A 21267-nucleotide genomic window follows, 5' to 3' on the forward strand; every position below is an offset into this window, starting at 1 on the left:
TCAACTAGGTGGTTTCAAATCAGCGAACACTAAGCTAAGGAGTGAACTTACATTCTGGAAGTGCAGACTTTCAAGTATTTATTGAGCGGCCATCTGTAAACTACATGACCGCCTCGGTAGCTAGACTGCCACGTGGAGAAGCCGGGTCCAATTCCTGGTATTGGCAGGACTTTTTTCTTGATAAGAGGGATTGAACGGTGTTCATTCTGTCTCCTGAAGTCAAATGTGGAGCTGCTTGAATGTGAAGTAGCCATTCCAAGATCAAGAAATCCGACAACGGTCGTGAGCGCTGTGTGCTGACCCCGTGCCGCTTCATACCTTTGGCTGAGCATGACACGGCGGTCGGTGTCAGCCCAGAACGGTGGACCAAGCAGCATAAACAATATAGAGCTCTTGGTGCAACGTTTGGGCTCAGCCAATTTTTGCCATAAGAATAATTTTCAACTTTGAGGATGTCGAATTCACTAAGTTAACATATTTTTCATATTTTCATTCGCTGACGTATTTGCAGGACTATGTGCGAGAGTTACTCCTCACGTTGACAAAAGTATTTATTGCACGCATAAAAGTAATTAGTGTAATGTGTGGACGGTCACACAGGCTGGGATTATTAGTAATGGCCTCACAGTATATTTATTCAAACAATCCATCTACGTATGAAAGTAACAGAGATATTTGAAAGTATAACACTAAAAGAAAAAATGCCCTGAAATTTTGTTTGACGAATCTCACTTTACGTTAAACGTATTCGGAGTTGCGAATACGAACAACCATCAGCTGTATAAGGGAATGACGACAATGAAAATTTATACTGGACCGGGATTCGAAACCAGATTTTCTGCTTTACGCGAGCGGTGACCTTAACCGCTTTGGCTATCTGTGCACGACCCACGGCCACACCCAAACCTCTATATGTCGTCGTTTCAGCATCACAACCTTTCCTCATAGACACATTGCATAATTCTCGTACAGGGGAAGGCATTTTAATTGAAAGTCGCTGACCGGTATCGGCGGATAAATACGGTACTGCATTGCCTGTGTTGTTAAGAAGAACACTGTATCGTTCTTTTTCCCATCATAAGCATTGCAATATCGAATCTAACTTTGGCACAAAAGGAGCCGAAATATGCAGTTATGAAACTCTTTGATAATCGGCTCACTGACAAAATGTCTACATCTACATGAATACTCTGCGATTCACATTTAAGTGCTTGGCAGAGGGTTCATCAAACCACAATCATAATATCTCTCTACCATTCCACTCTCGAACAACGCGCGGGAAAAACGAACACCTAAATCTTTCTGTTCGAGCTCTGATTTCTCTTATTTTATTTTGATGATCATTCCTACCTATGTAGGTTGGGCTCAACAAAGTATTTTCGCATTCGGAAGAGAAAGTTGGTGACTGAAATTTCGTAAATAGATCTCGCCGCGACGAAAAACGTCTTTGCTTTAATGACTTCCATCCCAACTCGCGTATCATATCTGCCACACTCTCTCCCCTATTACGTGATAATACAAAACGAGCTGCCCTTTTTTGCACCCTTTCGATGTCCTTCGTCAACCCCACCTGGTAAGGATCCCACACCGCGCAGCAATATTCTAACAGAGGACGAGTGAAGTGTAAGCTGTCTCTTTAGTGGACTTGTTGCATCTTCTAAGTGTCCTGCCAATGAAACGCAACCTTTGGCTCGCCCTCCCCACAATATTATCTATGTGGTCTTTCCAACTGAAGTTGTTCGTAATTTTAACACCCAGGTACTTAGTTGAATTGACAGGCTTGAGAATTGTAATATTTATCGAGTAATCGAATTCCAACGGATTTCTTTTGGAACTCATGTGGATCACCTCACACTTTTCGTTATTTAGCGTCAACTGCCATCTGCCACACCATACAGCAATCTTTTCTAAATCGCTTTGTAACTGATACTGGTCTTCGGATGACCTTACTAGACGGTAAATTACAGCATCATCTGCGAACAACCTAAGAGAACTGCTCAGATTGTCACCCAGGTCATTTATATAGATCAGGAACAGCAGAGGTCCCAGGACGCATCTCTGGGGAACACCTGATATCACTTCAGTTTTACTCAATGATTTGCCGTCTATTACTACGAACTGCGACCTTCCTGACAGTTTTTCCTGCCCACCCCCAATATAAATTCATAATTCATAAAAAGCCAAGACCGTCAAGAGCAGAACACTGAACGCAAACGAAATACGAGAACAAGAAAGGACAGATACAACGCAGTGTCGAAATCCAACGAGCAGAACGGCGTGATAGAAGTTCATGACTCGGCTGAATCAAGGTTGCCATCTTGGCCCTGTCGCTGCGGGTGGCTGGGTCCTCGTACCCCGTGATGCATTCTCCTGCTGGCGATCGTCAACAGCAAGCTCTAGTGCGTTTGAGCCGCGATCGATATCGGCTGTTGACGGAGGTGTTCTCAAATGTTGACTAAAGACCTTTCTCCTCAAGAACACCGTCTATACTACAGAGGAATTCTCGAATAGAAATCGTCAATCGTACAGGGAAAAAAACCTTATAAATGGCCAGACTGTAGCCGTGTAACACTCCTTTTTTAAAACGTGTGTTCTGTGGTTGTTCATTTGATATATTCCACATGATAGCATTTATGGTCAATATGACCCGTGGAACACATAACTAACCAAATAACTACTGAAACTACGCCATATTATTAAGAAGACCGACGACACAAATGGCGAGTGGAAGGGATACAACTGAAGAGAAAAATACAATGCAAGTTGTGAGGACATCCATGGAAAGGGCGAGGCTATCGTTTGTCCCTAAATACATAGACGGAAGAAATCGCAGCACGAAGAAGGAGTTGGAAGCCGTGATTCTACATTTGAAAGGTGATGTCTATTCAAACTTCGCGCCAGGTGCTTAGGAGTAGAGCTACTAAAGCTACTATGTGGATGCAAATCAGGTTTGCTTTAAATACACGCTGTAACCAATCACGTAACGCGATTTTGTAGACGTTTCTATGACGACGACTATCGTTTTCTTGAAGAAAATAGATACCTACAGCCATAACTTTAATTATTAATCTTATTTAGCATTATTAAATAAAATTACGGCTGTTGGTATCTACTTTCTTCACGTTTTAACCAATCGCAATCCCAGTCCCCTTACATGAGCTGGGATACCAGAAACTATTGTTTTCGCCTTGCAGCTCTCTGCGCTTCGTAGTTGACAGCTGGCAAAATTATTGCCAACTATTAGGAATCTTCTTTCGCCGACTCTGCAAGAGATAGTGTTAATCTATACTGGTGCACTGTTTATTTGAGCGTCGTTAGTATTTGAGTCTACTCTGAAATTCCTGATCCAACCATTGGATCCAAGGCAGGCAGGCAGGCAGGCAGGCACTCCGTCTTTAGGCCACAAGTGGCCCATCGGGACCATCCGACCGTCGTGTCATCCTCAGCTAAGGATGCGGGTAGGAGGGGCGTGTAGAAAGCACACCGCTCTCTCGGTCGTTACGATGGTTTTCTTTGACCGGAGCCGCTACTATTCGGTCGAGTAGATCCTCAATCCACTGGATCCAAAGTAACAGTAATTTTCCCTCTCCACTGAACTAGAAGTATGTCATCTACATCTGTGAGACGCAAGCTACCCTAGGTTATGTTGCGGAACATACGAGGGATGCGCGACAATCACATTAATACCCCTTTCTCTTACATCTCTGGGTGGTGCACATCACGAAATATTGTACGTACTCCTCTGTATACGCCACAATTTCTCTTATTTACCTTCGCAGTTCTAATGGTAATGATGTCGATAGTGTCACCAAGATAGGCTAATGGTACCATTAGATACCACTGGCTTTCTAGAACTTTACGAGGCGATGCCATGGCGCTAATAGGCAGCGGTGTCCGAGTGCGAGAAGCAAAATAAGTTACTTGATTAATACTGTATTTTGCCGGGTTGGAGCTACATGTCTTCAGTCATGACGTACACTGAAAAATCCCCGCACAGCTGTACAGTAGCATACCGATAGATTAGCCAAAATAAAATGGTGCAACCAAATAATAAAGTGCAAAAGGGGTCCGCCATATTGTTTTCTCTCCTCTTGCTGCGTGTTACGGCACTGTCGTGCGGGATTAAGGAATGTATCTGCAAACAGATATAAGAATTAATATTGTAACTATATTTTTCTCGATGTGATAAAGAAAAACTTCATGAAGTAGAGGTTGATTTAGTAGTGGTCGGCATGAGAAGCACTGAGGGAAGAAACGAGGAAGGACAGAGTTTAGCGTGCCGTCGACAAGAAGGGTGCTAGAGACCGATTACAAGCTTGGAATTGGCGAGGTTAGCGATCACAGCCTGTCAGTGACACCATCCCAACATTTGTCTCGAGTGATTTAGGGAAATCACTAGAAGCTTACATCTGTATGACGGAACGGGGATTTGAACCGACGGCCTCCCGAACGTGAGTCCAATGTCAGCGCTTTGCTACGTACCATGGGCAGATGCGCCAATTGTTCAGTGTGTTAACTCGTTTGATGAATCTTATCATAGACAACGTCTGCCATCACAAGTACGGTAACACTGAAAGTAATTGTTAGATTTTCGGTGTTTTGAAGCAAGCGACTGGAGGACAATCATCGAATCAACAACTTGCGTAGTAGCCGCTATCGTGCACTGCTATAGTACTGAAACAGATTTACTGCGACGAACTTCAAACTGTTTACATTTTTGCAAGTACCAGGGAGAATGGAAAATTCAAGTGGATTCTAACGAAGATTGAGGGAAATCTTTATTTTCCCTGTATTTAAAAAGTAGCTTAGCGCCCGCTGCTTCGCTCGTGTAGACTGTATGGTCTGCAGAGATTTCTTTTTATTTAATCGAATTTTTATATTGTTCACAAACTGCAACACCTTCTAAGGTTATCACAATAATTAAGGCCAAATAAGCGTGATCTTTTCCTAATTTACTTCTGAACACAAAGCGATTCTGGTAGCTGGAGTCCAAAGCTATTGTTAATTATGTCTTTTGCGTTCTTATGAAGATATTTCCTTAGCAAATTTCATCCCCTAACAAATACTTTTTATGTATAACCGAGAAGTCAAATATCAGTTTTCATAAATTTAGCTTTAAAATTTTGTTAATGTAACGAAGTATTTTCTTGTAATTTTTTTCCTCTATTGCACTCCCTTAGGGGTTGAATTTCCAGAAACACTGAAACACGTTTTTTTTTCCTAACTTCTCAGTTGTCATAGATGTAGCCTTAAAAATTCTTTAGTAGTTCTTTAGTAACCATTTATTTCAAAAAATCTTTCGCTCACTATTTTCCCCCCTTAGTGGCCAAATTTCCAAAAGTGCTGAAACACGTATTACTTATTTTCCGACTGAGAAACCAAATATCAGTTTTCGTAGTTCTGGCTTCAAAAATCCCATAATAGAGACATACTTTCAAAAGTTCTTCCAGTCCCTTTAGGAGTGGAATTTCGCATAAGTCCTCCTTAAGGGATTCCTACAATATAAGATTCACACTCTCTCCGAGTTTTTATCCTTAGCGGTATGGGCTGGGCGATGATGACTCAGTGAATCAGTCTGACCCTGTTTCACCCCCTTAGGGATTGAATTTCCAAAATCTGTGAAACACGTATTTTTTCATCTCTAACCGAGAACCCAAACACCAATTTTCAAATATTTATCTTTAAAAATGCTTTCGCAATTAAATATTACCAAAAATGTTTCACCCACTGTTTCACCCCCTTAGTGGTTGAATTTCCAAAAACAGTGACGTGAGTATGTTTTATTTCCAACAGAAAAGCCAAATACTAATTCCTACAGATTTAGCTTCAAAAATGCTTGCACAATGGAATATTTCCATAAAAACTTTTATCCCCCGTTCCACCTCCTTAGGGCTCGAATTTCCAAAAACAGTAAACACTTATTTTTTTTATTGCTGAGAAGCCAAATTTAAATTTTCATAGATTTAGCTGTTAAAACGCAATAAATTATTTTCGTAAGAAATCTCATCTCCTCTTACACCCCCTTAGGGTTTCAGTTTCCAAAAAACACTGAAACAAGTTTTTTTTATTTGTATCCGAGAAGTCAATTATCAATGTTCGTAGATGAAGCTTCAAATAATACTTTAGTAGTTCTTTAATAATGATATATTTCAAAAAAAGCTTTCATCCATGCGGAAACAAGTATATCTTTATTTATAGCCGAGAAATCATACCAATTTTCGTAGGTCTAGCATCAAAATTGCCTTAATAGCAACATTTAAAAAACACCTTCATCCCCTATTTGATCCCCTTAGGGCTGGAATTTCTTAAACGGCACCTACAATATCGGGTCCACATCTTTTCCAATTTTCAAGTTTCTATCCTTAGAGGTTCTGGCTGGACGATGGTGAGTCAGTCAGTCAGTTAGGCAGGACATACATTGCCTTTTATGTATAGACATTAATTAAAACTATGAACTGCTCTTATTTCAAAATGGTTCTTCTTCAAAAATGAAAAGGAAGACAGCTTCGTTTTCGCTAAGTGGCCAGAAATCTCCTATGTAATCTAACCTACCTGGATCCCTCTCCATGTCAGATTGTTATTAAAATTTTTATGGAAGTGAAACTAGGCAGGGAGCTGTCAACACTGTCGTTATAAGGTGAATATATTTTGTAGAATGTGTGTTTCTTGTTTTGGGACTTGGGCTCTCGGAATCTCTTGATGCACAACGTCGATGTTGTTGTGTACTTTGCTGAGCATTTCTGTTACACGCACGTGATAACTAAACGACAAAGTGAAGAAATGAACCGTTTTTCGTTGAATGTTCTCTATAAATCCTGCCTCTTAAGGATCCCAGATCGCCGAACAGCAGTTGAGATCGAGCCACCTCTATCGACTACACTTCCTTAGCTTTCTGACTTTCGCTTTGCTACATCCATTTGAGTCGTTCCAACTTAAGTCGCTCGGGAAAGTCAACGACAGCAAAAGTCACAACTAGCTAATGTCTCCGAGTCTCTAGAGTGTAGGTTTCGGCACAATTGTTGGAAAGAAGAGATTACGCTGCCCCACGGACGCCAACACGTTAGTTTTCACAGAAACAGCACATGTTACTGTCATTTTACTCAAACGTAGCGAAGTTAGTTTCTGAGACGTCATCTGTACTTCTGTCACTTAAGACATGTCTCACACTGTTCAACATTTGACCTTCTAGTCAGCCGACAAGGACTTAATTTCTGTCGGAATGCGCCGGAATGGCGTTCCGGCACCTCCCGATGAATATTTTTGAACTCACTAGAGCAAGTCGCTACTAGATATTTAAAGTAGTTCAAAATGTTCAAATGTGTTGTGAAATCTTATGGGACTTAACTGCTAAGGTCATCAGTCCCTAAGCTTACACACTACTTAACCTAAATTATCCGAAGGACATACACACACACCCATGCCCGAGGGAGGACTCGAACCTCCGCCGGCACCAGCCGTTTAAAGTAGTACACATGTATTCGATAGATATGGGTAACCTTCGTGTCGACTGTCTTATGTTTACGATTGCCAGAAGTCTTGTGGCTTTATTGTTTTGATTACAAGAGATTATGTTTTAAAAATTTTGGTTTCAGAACATTATTTTTTAAAAAAAGATTTCTCATTCCAAATTTTATCATTAGTTTTCAAAAATCGAAGCTCGTAATTTTTTATGGCTAGGGAGGGGGGAAATGGTTGTATGGTTGAAGAGGTGGGTCCCTGCGTGATCCCTGCACCTAAAATTCTAGAAGTTAGGCACTGCAGCCCCCATTTATTGAATTATAGGCCTTTGGTCGAATAACTAACATTACTAACATTCCTACTGAAACTGATAGTCTAATGGCTGTCAACAGACAGGACCTCCTGTTACTTTATTTGTCCTCTTGTGCTCATCCTACAATCAGAATTTGTGCTGTAACGAAATCATCTTTCATGGGATATGAAACATAATTTTCTTCCTTCATAATGTCCAAGAAAATTTACTCTGACCGCATAAAACCTCGTGGCAAACCAGTCCATAAATGTATGTAAAAGCATTTAGCGTGTTATGGCAATAAATTCACTGTGTAACTACGCTTGGCTTAAGAAAAGTCTAATATGCGCTTATAGACATTGCAAAGGAATCGTCCTTACCCGCTAGCACATCAAATGTAGCTCGGGATTTTCGTACAATGAACACTTGCAGCAGCACCTCCCTCCTGGAAGGCTCTTAAATGATTTTCCTCAAGTCGCTGGCTTTACAATTATATCCCTGGCGCATCTAAAACAGTGAAGCACTGGCTTCAAGCAAGATGAAGGAGGTGAAAGCATCGTGGGAAGTTTACAGAACGGCACAAATGCCCACCGAGAGGCGATGGCGCAATGCTGGGGAACAATCAAGAATGGGTGCCACTGGGTTCGGTCTTGGGTCCTCTGCTGTTCTTAATATATATTAATGACTTGCCATTCTATATTCACGAAGATGCAAAGCTGGTACTTTTTGACGATGATACAAATATAGCTATCGCACCCAACAGACAAGAATTAACTGATTAAATTGTAAACGATGTTTTTCAGAAAATCATTAAGTGGTTCTTTGCAAATGGGCTCTCATTAAACTTTGACAAAAACAGTATATACACTTCCACACAGTAAACGGAATGACAATTAATAAATATAGACTTCGATCAGAAATCGGTAGCTAAGGTAGAATATTCAAAATTTCTAGGTTAGGCTATGCATTGATGAGGGGTTGAACTGGAAAACACACACTGAAGATCTGCTGAAACGTTTCTTATGCTATTAGGGTCATTGCCAATTTTGGCGATATACATCTCAGAAAATTAGCTTACCAGGCCTATTTTCATTCTCTGCTTTCGTATGGTATCATATTCTGGGGTAACTCATCATTGAGTAAAAGAGTGTTCATTGCACAAAAGCGTGTAATCAGAATAATTGCTGGAGCTCATGCAAGATCATCCTGCAGACACTTATTTAAAGAGCTACGGATGTTCACTGTAGCCTCGCAATATATATGTTCACTTATGAAATTTGTTATTAACAATCCGAACGAATTCAAAAGTAATAGCAGTGTACATGGCTACAACACTAGGAGAAAGGATGATCTTCACTACTCAAGGTTAAATCTAACTTTGGCTCAGAAAGTTATTATGCTGCCACAAAAGTCTTTGGTCACTTACCTAATAGCATCAAAAGTCTGACAGATAGCCATATAGCATTTAAAAGAAAATTGAAAGAGTTTCTGAATGGCAACTCCTTCTACTCATTAGACGAATTTTTGGATATAGTAAGTGGGTAATTCCCCCCCCCCCCTCCCCACCCCCCCTCAAAAAAAATTAAGTGTCATGTAATATTTTGAGTAATGTAATATGTTGGACAGACACCTTTTATTAACCTGACACTTTCCACATCATTACGAAGTGTCGTATTCATGATCTATGGAAGAGGTACTAATCTAATCTATAGCTGGACTCCTTCACCGTACGTCACGAACGACGCCATGTAGTTGTGAAGGAGTTGTCAAGCAGAGTAACTGGTTTCACGTGCACTGAAGTTCATCCATCCTCTTAACAAGTACCAGTAAACACCGGTTGGGTAAACATCCCGGGCTGCTATAAATTCACATCGGAATTACGCAATAGCGCCGAAGTCAGAAGAGGCGGGAATGAGTGAGAGGACTCACCAGCGGCGCTGTGCGAGGGGCTGCCGTCGGCTGACTTGACGGTGATGCCGGTAGAGGCGCTGCTGGTGCTGCTACTGCTGCTGCTACCGCCTCCTGGAACACAAGCGGCACAGCAGCTGATCAGTGGCCACTCTGCACATCTTCAAAAATTTATCAAACAGGAGGCAAGACTCTAACATTGCCGTTGATATAACTGAACTGATTCGGTGCTTTTGAGAACATGTGACCCAAGAGTTATATTTGACAGAAAGTACACAGATCTTACTGCATCGCAAATGATTGATGTCACATTTTTTATTTCACGATCTGAAATCATATCCTAGTAAGATTAATTCCAGCTTGTCCAACGAGGTAGAAAATATTCACAAAAGACGCTTTTATTCATATACTAATAACGTTAGGTTCTCCTTTCATAAAGCCTCGGTATCATACTTACCATGCAGTTGAAGATTTAAGATCATCAATTCCGAACTAGACCAATCTATTGCACGACATTGTCCATAGTACGTTTGTGTATAAACAGATGTCTTCAAAATAGAAGAGGCATTAGGAAACTCCTTCAACCCTTCTAATGACGCCTGTCAAATGACTTTACTGCCATCTCAAACCTCCATCTATACAGCGGACATATTGGCCGTAGGGGATGTCATTTGTTATGAAATACAGATATTTAAGCTTATTTTGATATTCACAGGCTTCCAAAGCTTTTTTCATAAAATTAAAAAATCCAAAACTCGATAAGCAGACTGACAGATATATTTTGGATACATTGAACAGTATTACTGAATGATAGAAAAATCTCATACACGTCGATTGCTGTGGATGAAAGAACATCATGGGACTTTCTATAAGAAAATCGTCTACCTACTAGCCAAGAGGAGCAATACAGAAAAACAGTTCCTTCTGATACTTCTGTCTCATACTGATTTCAAACCTACGATCAAGGAAGCTCTTTACCATACTGGTACCATGAATAGCATGCAATACCTAGCGGCCATACAACCAAACATCTCAAAAAATGGTTCAAATGGCTCTGAGCACAATGCGCCTTAACGTCTGAGGTCATCAGTCGCTTAGAACTTAGAACTAATTAAACCTAACTAACCTAAGGAGATCACACACATCCATGCCCGAGGCAGGATTCGAACCAAACATCTCACCTCGACCTTGGTTCGACTATGTGATGCTAAGTGAGCGTCATATGGCGTCTATCATTCCTATGAGGCTGAGTCACACATGTTACCCCTACACATTTATATTGGATAAGTATTCTATTTTCTGGAAGCTTTGATCAGGATAAAACTGAACAGGCAGATCTAAATCACACAATTTTGGTAAGCACAATGGACGAGGAAGCACTTACAGGAAACTGGCTGCAAGGACGTTTCTTCTATCTACTCCACATTAAGTAAAACATTCCGGAGGTGAAATATACTTCCATTCGCATCTCCGCGCGGAGACTACTTAGGAGGACGTTGTCATCAGGAAAAACAAAACTGGCATTCTACGAATCGGAACATGGAGGAGAGACAGGGTTATAAATACAGAACCGAATAGAGGTAACACAGGATTAGGTCTAATAATGAATAAGAAAACTTGAAGGCAAGTAACCCACTTTTTTCGAGTCGTCAGTCTTCTGACTGGTCTGATGAGGCCCACCACGAATTACTCTCCTGTGTCAGCCTTTTCATCTCCGAATTGTACTTGCAACATACGTTCTCAATTATTTGCTATTTGTATTCCAATCTCTGTCTACCTCTACTGCTCCCTCTAGTACAATGGAAGTTATTGGCTGACGTCTTAACTGTTGTCCTGTCATTCTGCCCTTGCTTATTGCCAGTGTCTTCCATATACTCCTTTGCTCTCCCATTCTGCAGCGAACCTCCTCATTCCTTACCTTACCAATCCACTTAATTTTCAACATTCTTCTTTAGCACCACATCTCAAATGCTTAAATTTTCTTTTGTTCCGGTTTTCCCTCAGTCCACGTTTCACTACCGTGAAGTGCTGTGCTGCAAGGAAGGACATTCTCAGAGTTTTCTTCCCCATAGTGAGGCCTATGTTTGATACTAATAGATATCTCTTGGCCAGGAATCTCAGTTTACCAGTGCTAGTCTGCTTTTAACGTCCTGCTTGCTCCGCCCGTCATGGGTAAATTTGCTGCCTAGGAAGTACCTAGTTCGTGATCATCAGTTCTAATGTTACGTTTCTCTCTGTTCTCATTTCTGCTACTTCTCTTAACTTTCATCTTTTTTCGTTTTACTCACAATACATTCCTGTACTCATTAGACTATTCATTCCATTCTGCAGATCCTGCAATTCTCATTCACTTTTACTGAGGATATTAATGTCATCAGCGAATATTATCATTGATATCATTTTAGATTACATTTTAATGCCACTCTTGAATCTTTCTTTTATTTCCGTCATTGCTTCTTCACTGTACGAATTGAACAGTTGGGGCGATAGAATATAGCCGTATCATACACTTTTCTTAATCTGAGCACTTCGTTCTTGGTCTTCCAGTTTCATTATTCCCTCTTGGTTCTTGTAGACATCGTATACTATTCGTCTTTCCCTATTTTTATCCAATTACGCCGTCTCAAAAGACTTAGTAGTCCATAGTATACTGTACTAGCCACAATACTGAGCGTATTCTATCAGAGTATTTTAACTTAACTTTTTGTGTTAACTATGTGCAGTAAAAATGTTGCTGGCTGTCTGATATAAATAAAAATATATGAGGCTGATACTAAAAATTAAAATTCGAAATACACACCTTAATCAGAATAATCCTCAAAGTGGAGGAACAGGAACTAAATTTTAAAATCATTTATTCAAGTTTGATGCTATCTAGAACAGTTTCTCTACTGACAAAATGTCGTATATGATCATATACGAAGAAGACTATAGACACTCCTCACACTGCGCTTGTCCGACCTCTGCTGGAGTATTGTTGTGCGGTATGAGATCCTTTCCAGACAGTATTGACGGAGGACATCGAAAAAGTACAAAGAAGATCAGCTCGTTTAGTATTATCGCTCGGATATGATGAGCGAGTCGGGGTGGCAATAGTCAAAACAAAGGCCATTTGCGTTGTGGCGAGAGCTTTTCGCGAAATTCAATCACCAACTTTCTCCTTTGAATGTGAAAATATTTTAAGGTGCCCAAACCACATAGGGAGAAATAAACATCATAATAAAATAAGAGAAATAACGGTGCATACAGAAAGATTTTAAGTTTTCGTTTTCCTCACCAGCTGTTAGAGAGTGGGACGGCAGGGAAATAATCAAATAAAACTGTACCGTTCCAGAGACCTTATCAAATCTCAAACATCTATGACGAATATATGCAGACTGCAGCGATGAATGAAAATTTGTGCCAAGGCCAGGATTTGAACCAGCGGCCCCTGCTCAGTAGACAGATGTGCAAACCATGTTGACACCCTGGCACAGTGGCTTTGCACAACTGCACTGATTGCTTTAGCACGCCTCAATCCAAACTGCCATTCACTTGGTCTTGGTCTAAACTCGAGCATCATTGCAGAGGCTCACCAACTGTGTTGAAACAGCACCTCAACATCGAATGAAACGGGCGGTAGAGAAAGAGCCTGAAAGTGGTGCGAAGAGCCCTCTGCCATGCACTTAAGTGTGAGTTGCAGAATTGTGATGTAGATGTAGACATTAACGAATTTATTGCACTATTGATACCTTCAAGTTTTATAATGGTTACTGTCATAACTAAAGCAGAATAAATCGTGTTTTGAAGGCTATGTTTCATGGACAGTTTGACTTAAGTGTAGCCCAAAACCAACATTCAACAATATGAATGTGCAAAATCTCCCAAAACAGAGCTAAAAAAATTGGCCGTTAAGCCAACCGTTTAACTGCTTAGAAATGAACAAGGGCGGTCTTTGTATACCCGGTTTGTCACATTATTGTGCAATCATGCCAGGCTGACTGCACAATTCATAAATCTACCACTATGTTACGCTGTTGCACCGCAAAGAGTTTGAGAACCTACCAACTCCGGAAGAGGACGTACTTTCTACCTTGAAATTGCAAACTTATTTTCTCTGTTAAAGTACAGAGTATGGCATTTTCCCAGTTCGACTGATTCCATGGATGAATTACGAGTAGATGAACAAACTACAATACAGCAATGTCACGATCTTCAGTGTCTACTGAATGCTACAATAGTTCTGTTCTCAGTCGCCTGTGCAATGTGTATTTCAGATGTGGCCAATTTCTTGAAAGATTGAGATACTTGCCAGTGATACTACCCTATAAAAAGGGTGAGAGAGGTAATATAAACAATTACCGGCCACTTTCTTTGCTACCAGTTTTGTATTTTCTACGATATGAGAAAAGAATTCCACTTTGTAGACCATGCAATGTTTTTGCATAACTTGGAACACTTGGAGTAGGGAAGGAGCTCAACAACGGTGGAAAGTAGAAAGCAGAAGGTTGTCCTCCACTGTCGACAAAAGGGCAGAATAGTTTGAATGTGACTGTCGTCTGATTGAGTTGTTGCAGGGTTTTATTCTAGGTCCACTGCATTCCTTGATATACAGGGAGTAAACAGGAACGTTGTCTCACAGTGGTGTAGGTGAAATCGAGACGAAAAAATTGATGTAAGAAACTTGTAGTGTACCAAGCCGTAACAACCTGAAATTGCCCCCGAAAGTCCGCTAATCGCATATTGGCCGCGTGATTGAATTTCTTTTTCTTGTTAAAATCGTTCTCGAATATTAAAAAGCCTCTGTTCTCGCACTTAAAAAAATGTAAAATTGACGATTCTGTAAATGCTACCTCAATGTTTTCCACCAAATACACAAACGTGAGTCTTGCCTCAAAATGTTGTGAATTTTCGCACCATAAAATTAACAATTAAATCGTTTTGTTTGTCTGGTCTTCTACCTATGGAACTACTACGCTCGTAAGGATCGAATTTAGATCGAATTGTAAATGTAATTAGTTTTAGCATAACGTCTACAAATGCCTTTTTCTCTCGTTACTCTCATGACAATGTTTAAATTAACAATTTTAAGGGACTACCAAACCAAGCCAGTGGCATGAGACAGCATGAGAATATTTAAATTTACAAGCGGCAAACATACGTTGTAGCTTTATTGGATTTTATAGGTCAATTTGAAGCTGACAGAAATTTCTCAAAGTAGAGATTAGAAGGAGGATCTATATTTCCTTTGAAGAAACTTTAAATTGACAACGATCACATTCAATACTATTTAGTGATGATGACCTGTTTCAAACGTTAAGACTATCATCATCTGATCTTCAAAAAACTCGTTGTCATACGTCCTGTTCCATTACGACTGTACCACACATGCCATGTAGATATCATAGTGGACAGTAGGTAGTGCACTCCATAGACGTTTTGTTAAAAATAAAATCAGATTTCTCACAAACAAGAACAACATAGTTAAATAAGCACCTTGTGTGAGTATCCCTTGTTATACAATTTGTTTTTTTAATTGTATTGTTTTTATTTGTGATAAATCTGTTTTTATTTTTAATAAAACCTGTGTGAATGCGCTACATACTACCCACTATGATGTCTACACGCCATACGTGATACAGTCATAATGGAACAGGACGTATAACAAGTTTTTTTAAGATCAGAAAGTGACGGTCTTATCAATTGAAATCGCTCATCAGGAATACTACTTACTTTAGATTACATTAGATTAGATTCAGTTTTTGTTCCATAGATGCAAAAAATAAGATGATTCTCGTGGGTGTGGAACATGTCAGAAAGTATAATATAAATTCATAAAAACTGAAAGGGATCTTGTACATCAGAAGTTCCTTCAATTTGAAGTTGTTTCCCAGCTTCATAGACCGCAGGTGTCCTATGTAAAATTGTTCGTCTGGACTTGCTTCCACCACTATGGCACATTGTAGATGGTTCAAATGGCTCTGAGCACTATGGGACTCAACATCTGTGGTTATCAATCCCCTAAAACTTAGAACTACTTAAACCTAACTAACCTAAGGACATCACACACATCCATGCCCGAGGCAGGATTCGAACCTGCGACCGTAGCGGTCACGCGGTTCCAGACTGTAGCGCCTAGAACCGCACGACCACACCGGCCGGCTACATTGTAGACAGTTAGCGTTTACAACCTGTATATCAGTGTCAGGTACTAAATATGACAGGTGACACGGGTGTTATTGTGAAAGATGTGGAATGTAATATGAATGATGTAGCTAATAGGGTAACAGTAACATCAGCAAGTAGCTTTACGAGACCACATTAACGCTTAACTACGACAGAGCGCAATGGGTAGATTTTCTGACGCGAAGTTTTTGTAAAGGCCAAATTTTATTGCCGGGATGTAATCAAATAGGCTTTCTTGGCAGTATCACGTTCAACGCCTTGTGCAGAAACTGAATTCTACCATCTTCACTGTACTAATGATCTCTGCTTTCTCTGACACTAACACACGAAGGCTTGCATACTCTGCTTCCTTTCACTGTATTACGGTGTGACATTTTGGGGAAACTTTGAGCACGCACAAGACCTATTTTTACACTTGTGAAAATTGGAAACTGAAATAGAACAGGCATATTGCAGCCACGATTGCGTTGTGTTGTATTGTGTTGGGAAACGGCGTCGGAATCTGCGCGCCACGATCCTGAAGGGGTCATTTTCTGCAGCTAAGTAAGTACTGTAAATGATAAACGATGCGACACATCAGTTTTTCTGAGTTGTGGCTTCCTTGAAGAAGTAGTTATTGTAGCGCCAGTTTCAGTCTATTGCTTGTGTTTTATACGATGTATCATCTTAGGAAGTGAAGAAAAATATACCGTACTGCTGAAACTTGTACCGAACTTAACCTGCTGCGTGCAATCTATTTGACATCTGTCCGTGGACGACAGTGCATGTACCAATATGTTTCAAAAAGCTGCGCGCCAAAATGTGTTTTTTCAGGCGGTCGTATCTTTGGTGCTATTGATCACAGAGTTAATGGACCAAGCATTCTGGATAGCCCTTGTCCTAGCGACCATTTGCGTACCTATCAGAAAAGGGGAATAGTGTAGCTATCCTACAGTACACGGTAAAAATTTTGATAGTACACACATCCTCCAGCCCTGGTAAATTGAGCACACCGGTTGGTTCTTTTGTATTAGATCTGGTCTGGGGTGGACCTAAGTCAGCTTATGAAAGGACAATTTGTTCATGGGTGGTTCCTGACAAAACCCCGAAAAACCGTTTTTTTCGGTACGTAAAGTGCGAATTGTGAGGATGACCGCTTCTACCAGGATAGGAACTTTGACAGTGGCAACTATTTATTTACAACTCGTACAAAATAGATACGTTTTTTCAAAGTTTTACTGACTTTCAAAGTGGTCACCAGCACTGTGTATAGCCAGTGATGTGGAAGTCGTAGGATACTCTTAGCAGTGCCAGTTGTGTTGGCAGTTCGAGCGGTGCGGTCTATTTCCCGACGAATTTGTAGCAGTAGTGAAGCGAATGCCGTGAAGTGTTTCCTTCAGTTTAGAAATCCAGTTGAACTCACGAGGGCTTACGTCAGGGAAGCACAGTAGGTGGTATAGTACTTAGTAGCGACGTCAATCAAACAAATCAGCAACAGTTTTCACTGTACGTTCTTGAACATTGTCCTACAAAATGATGGTCAGGTCCTGCAGAAAGTGTCATCACTTCTGTCTCTATGCTGTTCATTTTTGGAATACAAACTACGACTTTTTAAACACGTATTAATTATGTACGAGCTGTAAATAAATAGTTGCAACTATTAAAGTTCCAACCCTCGTTTAACTTTTATTCAAGATATGTTCTCACAATGATGTTTTCGGGGAGCTTCAAAATTTTTTCCGATATCTTTGTCGCTTATCGCGATCCGTACTTGCACACGTAAAATACGCACGTAATATCCAGTCTGATGTGTAAATGTAGTTTTAACTGACGTAGTGAACACATGAGAAGTGTTCTGTAGTCACTGGAACGGCCGTGCGGTCTGGAGGCGCTGCAGTCTGGAACCGCAAGACCGCTACGGTCGCAGGTTCGAATCCTGCCTCGGGCATGGATGTCTGTGATGTCCTTAGGTTAGTTAGGTTTAACTAGTTCTAAGGTCTAGGGGACTAATGACCTCAGCAGTTGAGTCCCACAGTGCTCAGAGCCATTTGAACCATCACTGGAACGGTTCTGATATCACGAGGCTGTGGTTTCAGTCAAAATTTATTCCTCAGTAAGAATTTATGAATCGCTGTCCCTGTATAATGGGCACTACACGCCTATACAAATGGCCCAATGTGGTACTTCAGTAACAAAAAATGGGCTAAAAAGGATCTTAAAAGTTTGAAAGAACTTAAAATGACTGCCAAAAATTATGGAAATCTGAAAAGACTGAAAATTCAGTAAAATATTTGTAATAACATTTTTACGCCTTTAATATACAAATCATAAGCCGGGTGTTTTCAGTGAATTGCGATCTATGAACAAAGTATTCAGAAAAAATGTAAAGAAAACAATTTTGTCTTATCCTCATATTATCCATGAATATTTGTTGTTTATATGTGTCAAGGTACATAAATACGTGGAAGTATATAAATAAACTGTCAAACATTTACTGACCTATAGAATTCGTTTCATACAAGCAGCACACCTTGCTCCAGCAAGGAAAAGAAGGAAACCAGTGAAAAAACGCTCCTGTCGGAGCAAATAAAAGGCGAACATATCGGCGCCTTTTTATTTTTTTATTTTTTTGCTGAACGAGAGTATCAGAGAGACAATGACGGTGGAAGAGACTGTGCCAGTGGGAGAGGAAGAGAGAGGAGGCAGTAGTGGTGGCGGACAGAAAGTGGCAGTGAAAGAGAAAGAGAGATGCACGGAGACAATAGCAGTGGGAGCCAAAGAAAGAATAGACATTAATGGTCAGTGAAAGACAGTGTGGCAGTAAAACAGAGAGATGGATGGAAATAGGAGGAGTGGGAGCAAAAGAGAGAGGAGCCAATCCAAGTGAAATATATAGATGAGTGGAGACCATGCACAGCCTTGGGAGGTCTGTATCCGCCCAGATTGGCGATCTTTATCACGTACATGTACGGGAGAGCACATTTTGGACCGAAATTTTAAGCACGTAGGTATAGCGGAAAAATAATTTGCACCCCCAGAATTTTTGAGCTGCCAAGGTATGGTGGATACTGTGGTGTCACCGCCAGACACCACACTTGCTAGGTGGTAGTTTTAAATCGGCCGCGGTCCATTAGTACATGTCGGACCCGCGTGTCGCCACTGTCAGTGATCGCAGACCGAGCGCCACCACAAGGCAGGTCTCGAGAGACGGACTAGCAATCGCCCCAGTTGCACGGACGACTTTGCTAGCGACTACACTGACGAAGCCTCGCTCCTTTGCCGAGCAGATAGTTAGAATAGCCTTCAGCTAAGTCCATGGCTACGACCTAGCAAGGCACCATTAGCCTTACATAGCAATTGATACTTATCGTATAAAGCATGTCTCATCAAGAACGATGTATACAACAAGGATGGATTAAAGTTAAGTATTCCAAAAGCTACGTACTTTTCTTTATAGCATTCATCACGTATCCTGTTTCAGCCCTCACGCCATCCTTCGTGTGTTTATAGCGTGCATTGCGGTCCCCTCAAATCACACTGTGTCGGTACTTCTGTCGACACATCAGATACAGTGGCAGAGGGAAAGAAAGACAGAAGGATACGGTGTATGTGAGAGAGGAGACAGTGGGAGTGGGATATGGTGTAAAAGAATAGGAGAAAAAGGGGTGGGAGATACACATACATAGACATATGTCGACAGTGCTGAGTACGAAGACTCAACTATAAAGAGACAGCGTGTGAAATAGTTTAGAATGTTCTTTGTTAAAAGAACGCAAGTCGCATGGCAAATTTTTTGTCCAGTAAGGCGAGGTGAGGTTTGAGGCAGCTGGTTCCCCACTTATCTGTCAGAGTCTTTTGAAGAGAAACGTATTTGCATTATTTGAGCTCCGGCAGGAGCATTTTTCCCCTGCTCGATAAATGTGTTAGGAAACCACTTACCGCAGCATGATTGTCGCTAGGGTCGAAATCATCCGTCCTGATCGCAGATGACCACTACGTACATTTCATCTGTTCGGAATTTAAGAATATGGACTTCATTGTTCTCTCCATGATTACCAGTACAGCCAGGAAACAATACCTGTTCACCATTCTAAATACTAACTCTCAACTTCTAAGGGCAGCATACGCGTCAGGGGCTACTACGAAGCAAAAAGGAATAGAACAATTTCTATAATGATGTTCAGCGACGACGAACGCCGCTGCCTAACTTTTGCCGTAACTCTGCCGTAACAGCAAGTTACGTTAGTATAAAAAATCCTTGGTACTGTCGTGGCACAGTCTGTCTCAGCGTCGTCTGACATAGTCTTAGTTGCACTGTGGATGTGTTAACTTGTGATGGTTTCTATTAGATGAAAGATTTATTGTAAAGGACAGCAAGGATGAATATGATGTACACATTGAAAGGTGAAATGAATAACAATTGTAAATATTATTATTATTATTTTTTGAAGAGAAGAAGTTTGAGGTAAGACTGCAGCTCTGGGCACCTAATTTGCTTTTACTTTAACTTTGTTCACGCGCAGAGTTGAGAGAAAGACCACCCCACTTCCCTGAGTCATGAATTAACATTTTAATTTATTAAGCTGTTTGATCTCTATAGAAATTCTCTGTCAACATTGTACCCTCTTTAAATCAATGATCAGATTAGTAAGCTTAATACTGTTCAGGCCTATGTTATGTGTGAAGATCACGTGAAGTTTTACTCTGTCTTTTTGAATATATACTTCATCTAAAATAGTTCTCTTGGAATATCATTCATAGAAATAATAAATGAAAAGCACCAGTTTGCTTTTGTTTTACAGTATTACTTTTAATGTGGTACCCAGTTTTCGGCGTACAAGGCCAACTTCAGACATTTACTGAGTATTGTCACCAATGAAGTTACAATGTTTGTGAACAACATTGAAAGAGAATTTACACGTCTAGACTGAAGCAGAGACATACAGTAAGCCCTGGAAATTCTACATCTACATTAATAAACATCTACGTTAATAAACATCTAGCCCACAGTCCAGATCCAATCCTGATTGACCAGAAACACCTCAACACTTCCCCTCTCCTAAACTTCATACAATCATCTCTGTTGTTCATTACTTCCAACGCTGTCTGTTCCTGCATATTCCCGTTTTCCTGTATTCATTAAGTTCTTTCATTTTACTGAAGTTGTCTATGTATTCCATATAGACTGTAGTTTCAATTATTAAGGTTTTATTTTAACTGGTACTTGTATTACTGTCCATGTTTAATAACTTCTTTAGTTCTCTCATCAAATATTGTTTATATTTTACTTTGTTCATTTATTTAATGCAACTGTTACATAGCCACTATTTTGAATATAATGTTAATGTTTTCCTGTTTGCTCCTTTTGTATTTATGTATTGTTCAGCCTTCTATCTTTTAATAGTGCAGTACCATCACACTCTCAAAGATTGCATTTACTGTATGTTCCCTCAAACTCTATTTTC

The 21267-nt window shown here is 40.4% G+C and overlaps 1 protein-coding gene across 6 annotated transcripts in view; it reads right to left on the bottom strand.

Annotated features, from left to right (window-relative positions):
- The window catches only part of LOC124775714 (sorbin and SH3 domain-containing protein 1), a 1093224-nt gene that overhangs the window by 753907 nt on the left and 318050 nt on the right, over nucleotides 1-21267 (bottom strand). For all 6 annotated transcript variants that reach the window (XM_047250558.1, XM_047250581.1, XM_047250574.1 and 3 more), the window contains exon 4: nucleotides 9680-9772. In XM_047250558.1, coding sequence (XP_047106514.1) covers nucleotides 9680-9772 — 93 coding nt within the window. The remainder of the gene's footprint in view (nucleotides 1-9679; nucleotides 9773-21267) is intronic.

The sequence above is a fragment of the Schistocerca piceifrons genome, chromosome 1 (assembly GCF_021461385.2).
Source record: "Schistocerca piceifrons isolate TAMUIC-IGC-003096 chromosome 1, iqSchPice1.1, whole genome shotgun sequence".
Classification (NCBI taxonomy): Eukaryota; Metazoa; Arthropoda; class Insecta; order Orthoptera; family Acrididae; genus Schistocerca; species Schistocerca piceifrons.